The 18,165-nt window shown below is 43.3% G+C and overlaps 1 protein-coding gene across 2 annotated transcripts; it reads left to right on the top strand.

The window, feature by feature from the left end:
- The first annotated feature begins 2,061 nt into the window (after positions 1 to 2,061).
- On the top strand, positions 2,062 to 15,440 carry CLDN12 (claudin 12). Of its 2 annotated transcripts, XM_070729147.1 has the most exons (4): positions 2,062 to 2,174; positions 4,301 to 4,336; positions 8,447 to 8,499; positions 13,588 to 15,440. In XM_070729147.1, exon 4 carries the CDS (start codon positions 13,609 to 13,611, stop codon positions 14,344 to 14,346), a length of 738 nt encoding a protein of 245 aa, XP_070585248.1. In that variant the 5' UTR covers positions 2,062 to 2,174; positions 4,301 to 4,336; positions 8,447 to 8,499; positions 13,588 to 13,608; the 3' UTR covers positions 14,347 to 15,440. The 2 variants fall into 2 exon arrangements, with proteins under 2 accessions (XP_070585248.1, XP_070585249.1); XM_070729148.1 differs by lacking the exons at positions 2,062 to 2,174; positions 4,301 to 4,336; positions 8,447 to 8,499 and adding an exon at positions 9,110 to 9,275.
- The last annotated feature ends 2,725 nt before the right edge of the window (positions 15,441 to 18,165 follow it).

Below are 18,165 nucleotides of genomic sequence, written 5' to 3'. Positions count from 1 at the left end.
TTGAAAATATTTGGGGCTCAGAATATAATGTACCCACCTGGGGGGATTGTAGACTATAAAGTTTCTTGTTCTGTAAATGGAAGATTTTTAAATGATTCAAAAACTTGTGAGTTAGACAACTGATAGCTCATTCTTCTGAATTGTCTGGAGAAAGTCATTAATTAAACTTATACATTAGTACTCTTATAAGTGGAGATGAGAGTGAAGACCAAATTGGAGAAAAAGAGAAGCTAAACTATATTGTGAAAATAGTTGATTAAGCCATAATGGATGTACACGTTTCATCATGTGCCATATATCTAATGTGTCACCATAATCTGTGGCACATTAGATATACAATGGATAGTTTTATCTAACAAGTACAACTAGCTTCTGAATAAACTTCCATCTAGTTATGCTGTAAATTCTCTGAAGGCAGAGATGGTAAAATGAAAGACCAGGTCTTGTAGACTTTTATTCCTTTTTGGTAACCCATGGCACCCTTCTTATTATAGTTGCTGTAAATCAAGAACATCCACTGCACTATATTCAGATTTATGTGAGATGGTAATTCCCACTTTTCTATAAAACATCAGTTTTTCCTAGATCTAAGATTTGGCTGTTTATGCTTTCCCTTTTTAAACAAGAGCAACTTGCGTCTTTCTTTTTTCTTTTTTTAAAATTTTTTATTGAATTTTAAACATTAAAAAATAATACACAAAAGATACATAAACAAACATTGACATAAACACATCTACAAAACAAGCAAAAGAAAAAGAATGAAAAAATATTAAAATTACATTTCAGTCCATTGAACACATTTTTGTTACGGCAAATAGTTGGTATTAAAAAATTGTTCTGGTTATTAATTGATATATATACATTTGTTATATTTTTACCACCTTTTTAAAAATCAGTATGACAATATTTCTAATTAGCTGTCTTTCTAATGCCAAATTAGCTACCGCTTTAAAACTTGGCTATCATTTGTTCATAGAAACATAGAAGTCTGACGGCAGAAAAAGACCTCATGGTCCATCTAGTCTGCCCTTATACTATTTTCTGTATTTTATCTTAGGATGGATATATGTTTATCCCAGGCATGCTTAAATTCAGTTGCTGTGGATTTATCTACTATGTCTGCTTGAAGTTTGTTCCAAGGATCTACTACTCTTTCAGTAAAATAATATTTTCTCATGTTGCTTTTGCTCTTTCCCCCAACTAACTTCAGATTGTGTCCCCTTGTTCTTGTGTTCACTTTCCTATTAAAAACATTTCCCTCCTGGACCTTATTTAACCCTTTAACATATTTAAATGTTTCGATCATGTCCCCCCTTTTCCTTCTGTCCTCCAGACTATACAGATGGAGTTCGTTAAGTCTTTCCTGATACGTTTTATGCTTAAGACCTTCCACCATTGTTGTAGCCCGTCTTTGGACCCGTTCAATTTTGTCAATATCTTTTTGTAGGTGAGGTCTCCAGAACCGAACACAGTACTGTACAGTATTCCAAATGTGGTCTCACCAGCATTCTATATAGCGGGATCATAATCTCCCTCCTCCTGCTTGTTACAGTATACCTCAAACTAGAGTTACGAGATCTGACAGCTCCAGATTAACAATGAGCCCACGGATGCATTGCAGAAATTGAATTGTTTTTTGTCCTAACGATACTTTTATTACTGTTCATTAAAAACACCTTTTCAAAATGCAACTTAAAGTGTCGCAAAGACACTAAAGAGGTACTGTAATTTCTGTATATTTTGTAATTAAACATCCATTTTAATATTTTTAGGGTATGTACAGTATATTACTTCCAACAGGTAAAAATCCATTCGCAGAATCCACGTTGGCTTTAAAAAAACCTACGGTAAAACAACCCTAACAATTAAAACTCTCGAAGGCGACAGCTCATTTCACTCAAATTGCTTCCTTTTGGCAACTAATCCCAGTCCCGGTCCTCAAAGAACAACCTCAGTTACAGCCGGGAAGGCGTAGACTTCACTAATAGCTATTAAAGGAGGATCTTGGGAATTGTAGTCTTTGGAAGCATGCGGAAACTAAAAGAGTTGTGGAGAAAAACTACAGTCCCAGAAAGCTTTGGACAGACCTGGAAAAGGCAGCCACTTCCTGAAATTCCGGGAGATCGAAGATGGATTCGGTGTTTCCAATTGCGTGCATTATACGTGGGAAGCAGGTTAGAAAGGGGAGATTTGCTGTCTGTCTGCCTGTCTATTTATCAGCAAAGTTGCCAATGTTCATTATACATTAATGAGCTTTCTTTCCTGCCGGTCCAGACCGCTAGGGCTGTGTCATATTTTTATCAGTGTATTGTTCATTTCTATGAGAAATGCAGTTGTATAGTGATTTTTACGATTATTTGTTATACTTAGTGCAACTCTGGCTCATTGAGTGTCAGAGGCTTATTTGCCAATGCAAAATTGGGTAACTGTGATCGCAAAGATGTTCCCGAAGCACAAGATCCAGTATTTCAAACCAGCATGGTTGTCCCTTAACAAGGGAAGCCAATGGGAATTGTAATTCAGCAACCTCTGGAGGGGATCTTGTCTGCCTAGTAGAACTTATGCCTTGTAAGCCAAATATTCTAACTTGGAAGGAAACACTTTAAAAAAATCTTTAAAGTTAGAGACCATCTTGTGAAAAGATTTGGTGGGATACGTAAGAAAAAAATATATACAGTAGTTATCATTTTGTTAGATTTGATGCCACAAGTTTGTTTGATTTTTTGATATACATGTAATACAATTTATTTTAATACAAACATGTATTAGATAGTATGTATCAGTATAAACCTGATTTGAATACATGAAATGAATATAAATAAAAATAAATGGTACGTTATGATAGGGATGGTAGGCATACTGGTGCGCTTATGCATGCCCCTTCCTGAGCTCTTAGGAATGGGGTGAGGTCAACAGTAGACAGTCTAAAGTTCAAATTTTGGGGGTTTGGGGAAGAAGCCAGAGTCAGGTAGTGTATTCCAGGCATTGATCACTCTGTTGCCGTCTTATTTTCTGCAATTGAGTTTGGAGCTGTTAACTTTAAGTTTGTATCTATTGTGTGCTCCTGTGTTGTTGTGGTTGAATCTGAAGTAATCATTGACAGGTAGGCCATTGTAGCAGATAATTTTATTTTATTTATTTATTTATTTATTATTTAGATTTGTATGCCGCCCCTCTCCGCAGACTCGGGGCGGCTCACAACAGAATACAACAATTCATGACAAATCTAAATTATAGTTTAAAATATTTTTTAAAAACCATTTACTAAGCAAACATACACACAAACATACCATGCATAAATTGTATATGCCCGGGGGAGATGTTTCAGTTCCCCCATGCCTTAAAACCCACAAAGGTGGGTTTTAAGGAGCTTACGAAAGGCAAGGAGAGTAGGGGCAGTTCTAATATCTGGGGGGAGTTGGTTCCAGAGAGTCAGGGCCGCCACAGAGAAGGCTCTTCCCCTGGGGCCCGCCAACCGACATTGTTTAGTTGACGGGACCCGGAGAAGGCCCACTCTGTGGGACCTAATCGGTCGCTGGGATTCGTGCGGCAGAACTATGCTTAGGTCATACCGAAGGCAGCATAGTTCTAAGTTGTTTAAACCTAGAATTTTAGGTCTGGTGGCATAAACTCTTCCATTGTGAGCAGAGGAGTTGAAGATTCTTCTTGTGAAATATCTCTGGACTTGTTTGATTATATTAATGTCTGATATGCAGTGCGGGTTCCAGACAGATGAGCTTTGGATGAACTTGGGTAAATTTGTAAAGGGCAACAGCCATATCTTTAAATAGTCTTTACGAATGTTCTCATTGGTTGCTTTGGAGGCACAGGATGAATCAAGTTAGCTGGTAGAACATTAATTATATTGTCTGTTAATTATATGTTTCAAATAGGTATTTATCTGTTGTCCTGAATCATAATTTAACTCATCTGCTGTAACTTACTGTGAGTTTCTTTTCATCACTTGAGCTCTAAACAGTAATGCAAACAAAATACAATACTTTGTGCTAAGTTGTGGGTGGAGAGAATAAGCAAAGGCGTCAGTGTGACTTCAGCTCTTTATTGTACAAGAAACTCCAGCAAACCTTGTCTGGCAACTTGCCCTTTTATAGGGACTGCCATACAAATTGACCGACCACTTTAAACTATTCTTCCCTCCTGGATGGTGGACTTGAGTGAAGTCTTCCTTTTTCAGCTTCACTCCATCTACTGATATGTATTCAACACTTTGTATTGTTTTTATTTAGCTGTTTTTGAATGTTTCAGTTTGATAATGATTTTTAATTTTTCTTGATTACAGTAATTGGAACTGAAGAAAGTTAGCTCCAGTGTACAAGTAAGTGTCTTACCATATTGTAACATGTTTTCCTTGCTTTGTTAATTAATCATATATTGTATAGAACAGATTGGGGGCTGAATGAGTTATGCATGTCCTGTGTCATGTATATTTTGGTGACATACTCTGATTTAAGATATATTATGTTGAAAACATTGTCCATGTTTATACTCTGAATGGTTTTGAATAAGTAAAATTATGAACGATTATTAGGTGGTTGTTTCGTTTGTTTTGTACAGATTACTAGATTAAGGACAATGGTGGATACATGAAGTGATAGAAAAGCTTAATAAACGTAATTGATTTTCAGTATGTTAAGATTTTCCTGTGTAAAAAGAGTGACAACTGTATTGATTTACATACTTGGCATTGGATTTTCTCCATGGGCATATCTCCACAATATAACTATACAGTGATCCCCCGATCATTGCGACGGTTCCGTTCCAGGACCCCTAGCAATGATCGGGTTTTCGCGAAGTAGCGCTGCGGAAGTAAAAACACCATCTGCGCATGCGCAGATGGTGTTTTTACTTCCGCAGCGCTAGCGAGGAGCCGAAGATTGGGGTTCCTGGGAAGGGGACTCAGCTTGTCCGCCGCCCGCTCGTGCATCGCCCGCCCACGCCGTTCATTCTCGCCGCTTCCCAGCTGAGTCCTGAAGCGAATTCGCTTCAGGACTCAGCTGGGAAGCGGCGAGAATGAACGGCGTGGGCGGGCGAAGGGCGGGCGGGCGGCAGCGAGGAGTTTGCGTGGGCGGTGGGGAAACTCCTCGCTGATGCCCGCCGCTCGCCCTCCCGCCAGCAAGAGGGGGAAGACCTAGGGAAGCCGCCCAGCAGCTGATCTGCCCGGCGCCATCTACGCATGCGTGCCCATAGAAAAAAGGGTGCGCATGCGCAGATGGTGTTTTTACTTCCGGGTTGCAAAATCGCCATATAGCCATTTCGCAATGATCGGGGTCACAATACCCGGGGGATCACTGTATTGTGTATCCACGCCATTCTTACAACTGAAACTAAGAAAAAACATGCCTCACTCAGACATTTGAATGAGGGGTTTGCTGCCTGCAAATGATACAAACTCATTTTTGAATTGCCTTAAACCTAACGTTGAGGAGCATAAGCAGAATAATTTCACCTAAAATATTGCCTTGAGAAAATAATACTGTCTTGGAGAAAGGGAATGAAGGATGTGTTGATGCTGCTTATTCTTATAGATTAGATTAGATTAGATTTATTGGATTTATATGCCGCCCCTCTCCGCAGACTCGGGGCGGCTCACAACAATGGTAAACAAAACATAGTAACAAATCTAATATTTCGCAATCTAAATTACAGTTTTAAGTTAAAAAATCCAAAAGAGCCCCAATATATAAAAAACAAGCACACAATCGAATCATACACAAAAACTACATGGGCAAGGGGGAGATGTTTCAATTCCCCCATGCCTGACGGCAGAGGTGGGTTTTAAGGAGTTTCCAAAAGGCAAGGAGGGTGGGGGCAATCCTAATCTCTGGGGGGAGCTGGTTCCAGAGGGTCAGAGCCACCACAGAGAAGGCTCTTCCCCTGGGTCCCACCAGACAACATTGTTTAGTCGACGGGACCCGGAGAAGGCCCACTCTGTGGGACCTAACTGGTCGCTGGGATTCGTGCGGCAGAAGGCGGTCCAGGAGATATTCTTGCCCGATGCCATGAAGGGCTTTATAGGTCATAACCAACACTTTGAATTGATTTTGCATCTACATTAAATATTTTGCCTGAAGACACTAATTAGTTTAAAATGTGTTTTATTTATGTAAAGAGTTGTTGGTTGTCAGTTTCATTCATTTTAGCACTTGCAGGATAAATTGAATAATGTAGCCTCTTAGTTTCAGTTCGTATTCTGTACCACTGATAGATCAAAATGTGAGTGAAGCAGTTGAGAGGAAAGTGTTTTCAAGTCATCTGATCCAAAATTATGATACACAGTGATTGACCAGTGAATGCTAAAAATGACAGTGATAGCTTTCCTTCAGTATAATATTTAAGTTATGTCAAGTTTAAGTGCACAAGTCCGGGGCAACTATGCGTATATGTAGTGCAATATTGTACATTGGAAATGTATCTATTAAAAATAGGCATTTCAAAAAGAGGTTTGCCTACGTTGACAGATTAATGAAAAGAAAACTTAAGAAACAAGAATGTCTGAAATTAGGAACTTTGTCATGTGGGTACCTTTTACAATGGAAGTGAAGTATTTTAGAATTGCTATGTTTAACTTCACTCTTTTGCATTCAAGCAGAACAAAGATTCCAAGGTGAGTTTGGGCATCGTGTTAAGCATCTGTGTTTCTGTAGGTTTAGCAGACATGCAAATGCGAGGAGCAAAATGCAAGTGAATTTGCTAAGTATGCTAATATTCAGCTTATTAATAATAAATTGAATTTCAATGGAATTCTATCTTATAAATGTATGCAAACGTGGCCATTGACTCAAAATACAGTGATCCCCCGAGTTTCGCGATCCCTTCCTTTCTCATCTTTCTTTCTCTCTCTCTTTCTCTATCTTGCTTCTTCCTCTCTCACACTCTCTTCCTCCCTCTCTCATCTCTTTCTTTCCTTCTCTCTCTTTCTCTATCTCTCCCCCTCTTGCTCTCGAGCGGCAAGCGAGCAGCCGGGCGGGCGGGCGAACGGGCAAGCGGCAAGCGAGCAGCCGGGCGGACGGGCAAGCAGCCGGCCGGGCGAGCGGGTGATGGGCAAGCGGCAAGCGAGCAGGCGGGTGAACGGGCAAGCGGCGAGCGGCCGGGCGAGCGGGTGACGGGCAAGCGGCAAGCGAGCAGGCGAACGGGCAAGCGGCAAGCGAGCAGGCGGGCGAACGGGCAAGCGGCAAGCAGCCGGCCGGGCGAGCGGGTGACGGGCAAGCGGCAAGCGAGCAGGCGGGCGAACGGGCAAGCGGCAAGCGAGCGGCCGGGCAAGCGGGTGACGGGCAAGCGGCAAGCGAGCAGGCAAACGGGCAAGCGGCAAGCGGCCGGCCGGGCGAGCGGGTGACGGGCAAGCGAGCAGGCAAACGGGCAAGCGGCAAGCGGCCGGCCGGGCAAGCGGGTGACGGGCAAGCTGCATGCGATCTTGGGGTTTCCCCTTTGCCTGGGCGGCGGGGAAGACCGGGGAAGGTTCCTTCGGCCGCCCAACAGCTGATCTGCTCCGCAGCACGGCAGCAGCGAGGAGCCGAAGATGGGGTTTCCCCATTGCCTGGGCAACGGTGAAACCCCATCTTCGGCTCCTCGCTGCTGTCGCGCTGCGGAGCAGATCAGCTGTTGGGCGGCTGAAGGAACCTTCCCTGGTCTTCCCCGCCGCCCACACGCAAACTCCACCATCTGCGCATGTGCGGCCATGGAAAAAGGGGCGCGCATGCGCAGATGGTGTTTTTACTTCCGCACCACTACATCCCGAAAAATCGATTATTGCGAGGGGTCTTGGAACGGAACCCTCGCGATAATCGGGGGATCACTGTATAGCTATATTTGCTCTAGAAACATTGGTCTACTTATGTGAGTTCTTCTATTAACCAGAATTTAATGTACACCTTTATGTTAAATTCCATTTTCAGGGCTGAGGAATAGTATTTATCTTGGCTTATATTTGAACAGATAATAACATGGTTAGGTTTAGACCAGTGCAGATTAATTTTAATTAAAAAGTCAGAAAATTCTGCATGTGCTTGTACTTTAACTAAAATTACAAATAGACAAGTGTTCAGTAATTGAGCCTCTTTTTACATTTTTTTCCTTCTGAGCTGTCTGCCACACTCTCCTCCTCCCTGTCACTCATGTCTTCTTGGGCAGAGGAGCCTTCATCAGCAGATTCCACCGGGGGCAAAACAGGCCGGGGCATGTGGATGTCTCCCCCACATCCACAGTCCTTGGGGCAGGAGCTGGACAAGAGCTAACCACAACAAATACGGTTGAGTGTAGATCAAGAAGTAGAAACCTATTTAATATGCTCATTTACTTGACAGTCAATTTAACTTATTTGACCTTATTTTCAACTAAGTAAATAAGGGGTTGTGGCTCTTAAGAAACCGGTTCAAATAGTTATATTGATCATTTGTACTACTTTTTTAATATATTTAATATATTATAGGTAGTCTGACTTACAACTTGGCAATCGTTTGAAGTGCGACAGACCATCCAAAGGTATTTATGACCCTGCTTTAATCTTACAACCACTCCTGCCATTATTCCTCCTTATGAACAGCCACGGGAAATTGCAATGCCCCCTTTCCCCCATAGCTATCTCCCTCACCTATCCAATTGGGTTCCTTCAAGCCTCTCCAAAGCTTAGCTGTGCTCTGTTTATTTGTGCAGCCTCCTTAGAAAAGCCCAACAGATTGTTTAGAAATACAGTGTTCCCTCGATTTTTGCAGGTTCAAACTTTGTGGAAAGTCTATTAATTAAAAAATACTTTGCAGTTTTTTTCCCTATACCACGGTTTTCCCCACCCGATGACGTCATATGTCATCGCCAAACTTTCGTCTGCCTTTAATAAATATTTTTTTAATAAACTTTAATAAATAAACAGTCTGCGGAGAGGGGCGGCATACAAATCTAAATAAATAAATAAATAAATAAATAAATAAATAAATAAATAAATAAATAAATAAATAAATAAATGGTGAGTAATAATCTGAATGGTTGCTAAGGGAATGGAAAATTGCAATTTAGGGGTTTAAAGTGTTAAGGGAAGGCTTGTGATACTGTTCATAGCCAAAAATAGTGTATTTACTTCCGCATCTCTACTTCGCGGAAATTCAACTTTCGCGGGCAGTCTTGGAACGCATCCCCCGCAAAAAGCGAGGGAACACTGTACTACTTGTTTGCAGAATAGAATGAAGTTGCCCTGAGGCTAGCAGCTTTGCAAGAAAGCTGAGCTTTGCATTCATCAGCCAGGCTACTCTGCAAAAAACCAAAAGGTAAGTTTGATGTTGTTGGGCTCTGGAACTGAATGTGGGGCAGGGTCAAGATTGCAAATGCCTGGAGTACTGGACAGACGTAGACTGAGCCTAAGAGATTTAACAGCCTCCTGCTCTGGTGGCTTCTATTGCCCAGTTTTACACTGTCTTAAGTGGCCTGGCTGGAAACAGGCTGAGTCCTGCAAGTCCCTTGGGTTGCTGGATGGGAAATAATATGTCTTAGTCCAGTGTTTTTCAACCAGTGTGCCATGGCACACTAGTATGCCATGAGACATGGTCAAGTGTGCTGTGGGGAAATTAAACATGGGTCCTCAAGCTACGGCCCACATGCCAGATACGGCCCGCGGAGGCCATTTATCCGGCAAGCCGCCTCCATCCAAACATAAACATTCCCCTCACAATTCCTCCAGCTATCAGCGACAGGAAGAGTGGGGGCACAGGGAACACTCACTGACCAATCACCTTCTAGGATTCATCCCGACCACTAGCGATGAGCCAATAGCAGACCGCTTCTCATCCACACCCAGGAAGATCCCCGCTTTGGCTGCCACACACTTGTCATTGTGTGGCCGCAGCGAGTAGTTGAAGCTGCTACTCCTCCCCATGGTCCCGATTTCTAATCCTGGCCAGGACTTGAGGTAAATGTTGCCACCACTAGATGAAGCCTCAGCCTCAGCTGGTCATGTCTATCCTGATCGTGTATATAGATATTTGACCTTTTTCTTTTTATAAGAGGCCCCCACAGAGGGTGATATACAATGCATCACAATGTTATCTATATTGTATATGGCCTCCTGAAGGGTCATCTTCTTAAAGAGCTCAAATCTCTATATACACCAGTGTTTTTCAACCAGTGTGCCGTGGCACACTAGTGTGCCCCGAGACATGGTCAGGTGTGCCGCGAAGCTCAGAGAGAAAGAAAGAAAGAGAGAAAGAAAGAAAGAGAGAGAGAAATCAAGAGGGAAAGAAAGCAAGAGAGAAAGAAAGCAAGAGAGAGAGAGAAAGAAAGCAAGAGAGAGAAAGAGCGAGCGAGAGAGAGAAAGAGAACAAGAGAAAGAGAAAGAAAGCAAGAGAGAGAGAAAACAAGAGAAAGAGAGAGAGAGAAAGACATAGAGGGAGGGAGGGAGAAAGAGAGCAAAAAGAGAGGATGGAAGAGAAAGAAAGAGGAATGAAGGGAGAGAAAGAGGGAGGGAGAAAGAAATAGAGTGAAGGGGAGGAAGAGAGAGAGAGATAATTTTTTTGTCCAAACCTTTTTTAGCCCCCCCCCCTCCTCAATGTGCCCCAGGGTTTCGTAAATGTAAAAAATGTGCCGCGGCTCAAGAAAGGTTGAAAATTACTGATATACACCATCAAAACAGACAGAGCCAAGGCCCCTACACTCAGCTGACCATGGGATTTGAACCCACAACCTCAGGGAGAATGCTAGTATTCATCAGAATCTTGTGTTAGAGTGTCATTTTTTGTCGTTTTGGTTGGTGGTGTGCCCCAGGATTTTGTAAATGTAAAAAATGTGCCACGTCTCAAAAAAAGGTTGAAAATCACTGTCTTAGTCTACAGGCTGTAATTGCCCTTTGTACACCAGTAGCTGCTTTAGGCTCTTTTCCATGGCTGACTGTCCAGAAATCCCAAGGGACAGGGAGTGGAGCACCAGATGCTTCAGGGATGGCTTGGGAGGCCTGGAGCAGGTAGATCTGGGACTATGCAAGGCCTCCAGGTGCCTTCCCCACCACTAGAGCACCCAAGCATAATAACCAGTGCATTTGTTTAACAATTCATTGGGGAGAATAAGGATGAGAAATCATTAAATTAGGTCTCCCATTGTGAGTTAGCCATCGTGAGCTGCAGCTATGGCAGGGATGTCAAAGTCAATTCATTGGGGCACTGAGCGACTGCCCGCCACCGGCGCTACTGGTACACTCCTGGCGGCAGGTGCATGCGGGTAACTGGCATGGGTGCGCACCCCCGGCATGAGAGTCGACTTCTGTGCATGTGTGCAGGAGCTAGATCTCATGCGAGGATGCTTGCACATGTGAGATTTTGGCAAATTTTGCTAATTTCTTTACTACGGTGTGTGCACAAAAGCAAACAAAAGCCCAGAAACTGCCGAAATCTCATGTGTGCAAGCAAGAATATCTCCGGGACCGCCTTCTGCCGCACGAATCCCAGCGACTGGTTAGGTCCCACAGAGTTGGCCTTCTCCGTGTCCCGTCGACTAAACAATGTCGTTTGGCGGGACCCAGGAGAAGAGCCTTCTCTGTGGCGGCCCCGACCCTCTGGAACCAGCTCCCCCCAGATATCAGAGTTGCCCCCACCCTCCTTGCCTTTCGCAAGCTCCTTAAAACCCACCTCTGTCGTCAGACATGGGGGAATTGAAATTTCCCTTCCCCCTAGGCTTATAGAATTTATACATGGTATGCTTGTATGTATGATTGGTTCTTTAAATTGGGGGGTTTTAGATTATTTTCAATATTAGATTTGTTTACATTGTCTTTTTTATTGTTGTTAGCCGCCCTGAGTCTTTGGAGAGGGGCGGCATACAAATCTAATAAATACAAATACAAATTCTCCTGCGAGATTTCACTTGTTGCACATGCGCAGCAGTTAAATCTCATGTGGGAGCTTGCAGGGGCACATCATGGGTGCGCAGCTGCACACACATTGCCGTTTTTACTAATTAATTGGCGATCCCAGTCGTACCGGCTGTGGCCCATTACTGCATTGGGGGCTGAGTCAGGGGTGGGCAACAGTGAAAATGGGATCCTGAACTCTGTTTTCAGCTGCAATGACCTTTTACAAGCCTCTGCAAGCAAAGATTGAGCTCTGAAGGGCCACCCACGCCCCTCCAAAGCCCCATTTTCACTGGCAGAGGCAATACGACCAGTCCTTCACTGTTCCAGGTGGCTCTGTGGGCTAGATCTAAGCAATCCCCTGGCCTTGAGTTTGACAGCCCTGCACTATAGTCATAAATCGAGGACTACCAATACTATTAGGTGGGTCATTCTTTGTCAAGTGGACCAGGTGAAATTGACGCCTTATTTGAAAAGAAACCATCACAAAAACAACATACAGTGGTACCTCGGTTCTCAAACGCCTCAGTTTTTATACATTTCGGATTTCAAACAAAATTTTCTGCAAAAATTTGCTTCGGTATCCAAACAAAAATTCGGATACTGAACAGAAAATTTTGTTTACTATCCGAAATGTAAGATCTGAGGGGACGAGGTCGGAATCCTGACACACCCCTCCTGGCTGCCCTCTTAACAGCCTCCCAGTCTCTACCTTGTAACTGCTCCAAGCTGCAGGAAGGGTAGGGCTGGCTGCAATACCGGCAGCTTCGGGGGGCTCCTTTCCTCAGCAGTTCAGTTCGGTACCTCCAGGCAGCTGCACCAACTTTTTCCTTCCCGGCGGCGGCTCCGGCGGCTTCCCTACGAGGAGGAGCAGCGTCAGGAAGTCATGTGATGAAGGTAAGCCGCCGGAGCCGTCGCTGCCGGGAAGGAAAAAGTTGGTGCAGCTGCCTGGAGGTACCGAACTGAACCGCTGAGGAAAGGAGCCCCCCAAAACCGCCGGTATTGCAGCCAGCCCTACCCTTCCTGCAGCTTGGAGCAGTTACAAGGTAGAGACTGGGAGGCTGTTAAGAGGGCGGCCAGGAGGGGCGTGTCAGGATTCCGACTCCCATTCCCTCTCACCCCATCCCCTCAGATCCTTATCCCATAGGAAATAGAGGAAATACTGTAGATTTAATTGGTTCCCAGCAAGTCAATGGGCTGGGAACCAATTAAATCCATTTCCATTATTTCCTATGGGATAAATTAATTCGGTTCTCAACCAAATCGGTTCTCAACCACACTTCTGGAACGGATTGTGGTCGAGAACCGAGGTACCACTGTATGTGAACAACATATATATAGAAAAACCATGCTCTTTCTAATGAAGTAAAAATGAAGATGATTGAAGGTGAGAAAAGAGAGAGCGATAGAAAAATCCATGCTCTTTCAAATGAAGATGATTGAAGGTGATGAAACAGCTCTCTGTTTTTTCACCTTCAATCATCTTCATTTTTATTTCATTAGAAAGAGCGGGTTTTTTTCTATTATCTATGTTGTTTTTGTGATGGTTTCTTTTCAAATAAGGCTGCAAAAATCTGTCAAGGGGACACCTGGTCCGCTTGACAAAGAATGATACCAGGTGATACACTGGTAACATTGAATCATGTACAGTAAAGAACCTGACGTTCAAGGTCAGCTGCATCCACCATTTCTTCTTGGTTTTTCATCATACACGTTAACTTGGTGCTGTTTCTCAATTTTTCCAGGAATCTTTTTCACCGATTGCAATGGGCTGCCGGGACGTTCATGCTGCCACAGTCCTCGCCTTCCTCTCTGGAACAGCGGCTTTATCCGGACTCATTGCTGCCGCACTGCTTCCAAACTGGAGACAAATGCGACTCTACACCTTTAACAAAAATGAAAAGAACGTGACCGTTTACACAGGGCTGTGGATTAAGTGTGTTCGCGCTGACGGGAGCAAAGACTGTGTCATTTATGACACCGAGTGGTACACAGCGGTCGATCAGCTAGATTTGCGTGTCCTCCAGTTGGCTCTTCCCATTAGCATGTTGACCACTGTCTTGGCTCTTTTCCTCTGTTTAATTGGCATGTGCAACACAGCCTTTGTATCCACGGTGCCCAACATCAAGCAGGTCAGATGCCTCATCAATAGTGCAGGCTGCCACCTTGTGGCCGGCCTCTTCTTCCTTCTGGCTTGCGTCATTTGCCTGGTTCCGTCAGTTTGGGTCATCTTTCATAACAGCAAGTTGAATCAAAAATATGAGCCTGTTTTCACCTTTGACATTTCTGTTTACATTGCTATTGCTAGTGCAGGTGGCTTATTATTCACAGCTATTCTCTTATGCCTCTGGTATTGTGCATGCAAGACCCTGCCTTCCCCTTTCTGGCAGCCTCTATATTCCCATGCCCCTAGTGTGCACAGCTATGCTTCCCAGCCATATTCTGCGCGATCACGGCACTCTGCCATTGAAATTGACATCCCTGTGGTCACACGTACTTCTTAAAAGAATGGGCCAAGAAAGCTAAACATTCCTTTGCGTATTTCCCCCTTATGCTAGCATTTACACGTTAAGTGCTTTCCCACAGCTTAGCAACTTCTGTAACTATAGCAAGGGTGTGTGTAGTTTGGTGACTTACTTTCATTATCTAGATTAGTGATGCTGGACCTTTTTTTGCTCAGTGCCAAAAGGGGGCGCGAGAGAGAGAGAGCACGTGTGTGCTAAAACCCATAATGCAATGCCTTCCCCCCATGCATGTATGCACAACACTCCTCCGCTACCACTCACTAAAGGCTTCACTGAAGCCTCCGGACTTCCAATAGGCCCATTGGGCTGTTTTTTGTCCTCCCCAGGCTTCAGGAGGCTTTCCTGAAGCCTGATAATGGTGAAAATGGCTCTTCTGCCCTCTAGGAGGCTGAAAATCAGTTGGCCAGCACGCATATGCGCACTGGAGCTGACGAGGCAACGCCTTGCGTGCCTTCAGATACGCGTGCCAAAATTTCATCATCGCGGACCTAGATTTATAACAAACAGGAATCAGCAGGCTGAAATAGTAGAAGCAACTGCAAATTTTTAAGCGCCTCTGAAACCAGCAGTTTTTGTAAGTTTATAAATAACAACCTTTGGTAGTATCATCTTATTTTTACAGAACTCAAGTTTCTTCCATAAAGTATATTACTGAAAAATGCTATCGTGCTGTTTATGTTTCAGTATGTGAAACAGCTAAGTACAGGTAGTCCTCACCTTACGACTTTTCAAAGTTACAACGGGCAAATAATAATAATTTACAACCTGTACTTAATATCTGGCACACCACCCCTGTGATCATGTGATCACAATTTGGGTGCTTGGCTGTTGGTTTGCATTTACGGCTAGCTGCTGCATCCTGCAGATACATGATCACAATTTACTGTCTTCCCAGCTGAGTTCAATGAAAAATGTCCATTGGGGGATAGTGGATCTGCTTAATGATCATGTGAATTATTTAACTGGGGTGATTCACTTAACAATTGTTGTGAGCCGCCCCGAGTCTTCGGAGAGGGGCGGCATACAAATTTAATAAATTATTATTAAATTATTATTATTATTAATTGTAAAAATGGTTGTAAGATCCAGTCTGGTCACGTTTTGTCATTGCAATAACTTACAAAGGAAATTCTAGTTACAATTGTGGTCATATGTCAAGTTCTTCCTACCAGACTGTAGTAGGTAATCCTCGACTTGCAATCATTTAGTGACTGAAGTATGCAAAAAGAGACTTGTAACCGATTTTCGCACGACAATTGCAGCATCCCCATGATCACATTGGGGTGGGTTCCTCCCCGTTCAGTCAAGATCACCCCAAACTGTGACCTGCTGTTGATGTGACAATGGCATCATAGTTCCAGCTCAGTCGGTGCTGGTTCATGGGCACCACCATCTTTTTTTTAGAATTTTTGGTGGGTTTTTCCATTTTCGGATGGCTTTTCTTCTTCTACTTGAAAAAAAGTCTTCCCGCCCAGCTTTATTTCTTCCCGGAAGCACAGCTAATCACCTCCTCAGCTGTGTTCCGGGCTCTATCGGGCTAGTGAGCATGTGTGCAAATGGAAATGTATGACCGGGATGCGTGTGAAATGTGAACCGGTGGCAAAGGTAAGTGGGACCAACCCTGGATCACTTAATTAAAATTTGGGTTCCTTTCAACTGTTATGTATTTACAAAAGTTGCAGGGTCCCAGGTTCCTGTGATCACCTTTTGCAAATATCTGAAAAAGTCAGTGGGGAAGCCAGATTTAGTTAACAATGGTGTTTTTTAACTGCACAATTCGCTTAACAACTGGCAAGAAAAATCATAAAATGGTGCAAAATTCATTTAACCGTATTACTTATCAACAGAAACTTTGGGCTCAGTTGTCATAAGTCAAAGACCTACTGGAGTATCCCTCTAAATTGAAACATTTGTATTTTAAATATTTTCTTCACTGACAGTCATTTCTTATTTTTACAAATGATAAACTGATTTTGTCTGAAGCTGAACATTACAGGTAGTCCTCGACTTACAACAGTTCATTTAGTGGCTGTTCATAATTACAATGGTAATGAAAAAAGTGGCTTATGACCATTTTTTTCACTTAAGACTTTTGCAGTATTCCCATGATCATGGGATCAAATTTCAAATGTTTGGCAACTGTTTCATACTTATGGCCGTTGCTGTGTCCCACGGTCATGTGACCAGCTTTTGCGAATTTCTTACAAGCAAAGTCAATGAAGAAACCCGATTCACTTAATTAACTTCTCAACTGAAGCAATTCATTTAACAACTCTGGCAAAAAAAGGTCCTAAAATGAGGCAGAATGCTCTTAAATGTCTTAACAAAAAAATTGGGCTTAATTATGGTCATAACTTGAGGTCTACCTGTAATAGTTTGACATTCAGTATGCAGGGTAATAGTTTATGTACACATTCAATCCTGTGCCTATTCTTGTCTTGTTATTCTATTCTTGTTATGCACATACAAAATATATTTGTCAATGATTTTTAATGTTTGTTAACTATGAAGATTGCCATTTCTAAAGAACCATGCAGAGTAAAATGATATTACTTAATAAATACTTTGTTTGGTTAAAGAAAAATCATAAAGCTTTTTTTTCAGCAAAGGAAATTATGTAAAAGTTTGTTTACAGACAAAACATAATCCCAGCGAATCCCAGCGACCGATTAGGTCCCACAGAGTGGGCCTTCTCCGGGTCCCGTCAACTAAACAATGTCGGTTGGCGGGCCCCAGGGGAAGAGCCTTCTCTGTGGCAGCACCGGCTCTCTGGAACCAACTCCCCCCAGAGATTAGAACTGCCCCTACTCTTCCTGCCTTCCGTAAACTCCTTAAAACCCACCTTTGCCGTCAGGCATGGGGAATTGAAACACCTCCCCCGGGCATGTTCAATTTATACATGGTATGCTTGTGTGTGTGTCTGTTAGTATATGGGGTTCTTTTAAATCTTTAAATATTTTAAAGTTATTTGGATTATTTATGATTTGTTCTATCTTGTTGTGAGCCGCCCCGAGTCTTCGGAGAGGGGCGGCATACAAATCTAAATAATAAATAAAATAAAATATGAGTAATGTAACATCAATATCAGAATAGTCTCAGGATTGATGATGGAGGCAAAGTCAAAAGTGTAGAACAGTTGGATTGTTGTTGCCTAAGGGCTTATGCTATATACAGTGGTACCTCGGTTCTCGACCATAATCCGTTCTAGAACTGTGGTTGAGAACCGATTTGGTCGAGAACCGAATTAATTTATCCCATAGGAAATAATGGAAATGCAGCAGCAGCGTCGGGAATGTCGCGCGGTTCAGTTGGTTACCTCCAGGCAGTTGCACCAACTTTTTCTTTCCCCGTGGCGGCTCCGGCGGCTTCCCTTCACTTCCTGACGCTGCTGTTGCTCCTCGAAGGGAAGCCGACGGAGCCGCCACCGCCGGGGGGGAAAAAATTGGTGCAGCTGCTTGTAGGTAACCGACTGAACGCTGAGGAAAGTAGCCCCTACGAAGCTGCCGGTATTGTAGCCAGCCCTACCCTTCCTGCTGCGTAGAGAAGTTACAAGGTAGAGACTGGAAGGCTATTAAGAGGGCGGCCAGGAGGGGCGTTCCGACTCCCATTCCCTCTCACCTCGTCCCTCAGATCTTACATTTCGGATAGAAAACAAAATTTTCTGTTCAGTACCCGAATTTTTGTTCGGATACTGAAGCAAATTTTTGCAGAAAATTTTGTTCGGTATCCGAAATGTACGAGAAAGGAAGCGTTCGAAAACCGAGGTACCACTGTATATCCTTTAATTATCAAATATTT

This window comes from Erythrolamprus reginae, chromosome Z (genome assembly GCF_031021105.1).
Source record: "Erythrolamprus reginae isolate rEryReg1 chromosome Z, rEryReg1.hap1, whole genome shotgun sequence".
Taxonomy (NCBI): Eukaryota; Metazoa; Chordata; class Lepidosauria; order Squamata; family Dipsadidae; genus Erythrolamprus; species Erythrolamprus reginae.
The sequence above is the reverse complement of the archived record's forward strand: the minus strand, read 5'-3'. Positions and strand labels throughout refer to the sequence as shown.

Excerpts from the sequence above, each read along its gene's own strand:
- CLDN12 (XM_070729147.1), top strand. The coding sequence starts at position 13,609 with ATGGGCTGCCGGGACGTTCATGCTGCCACAGTCCTCGCCTTCCTCTCT.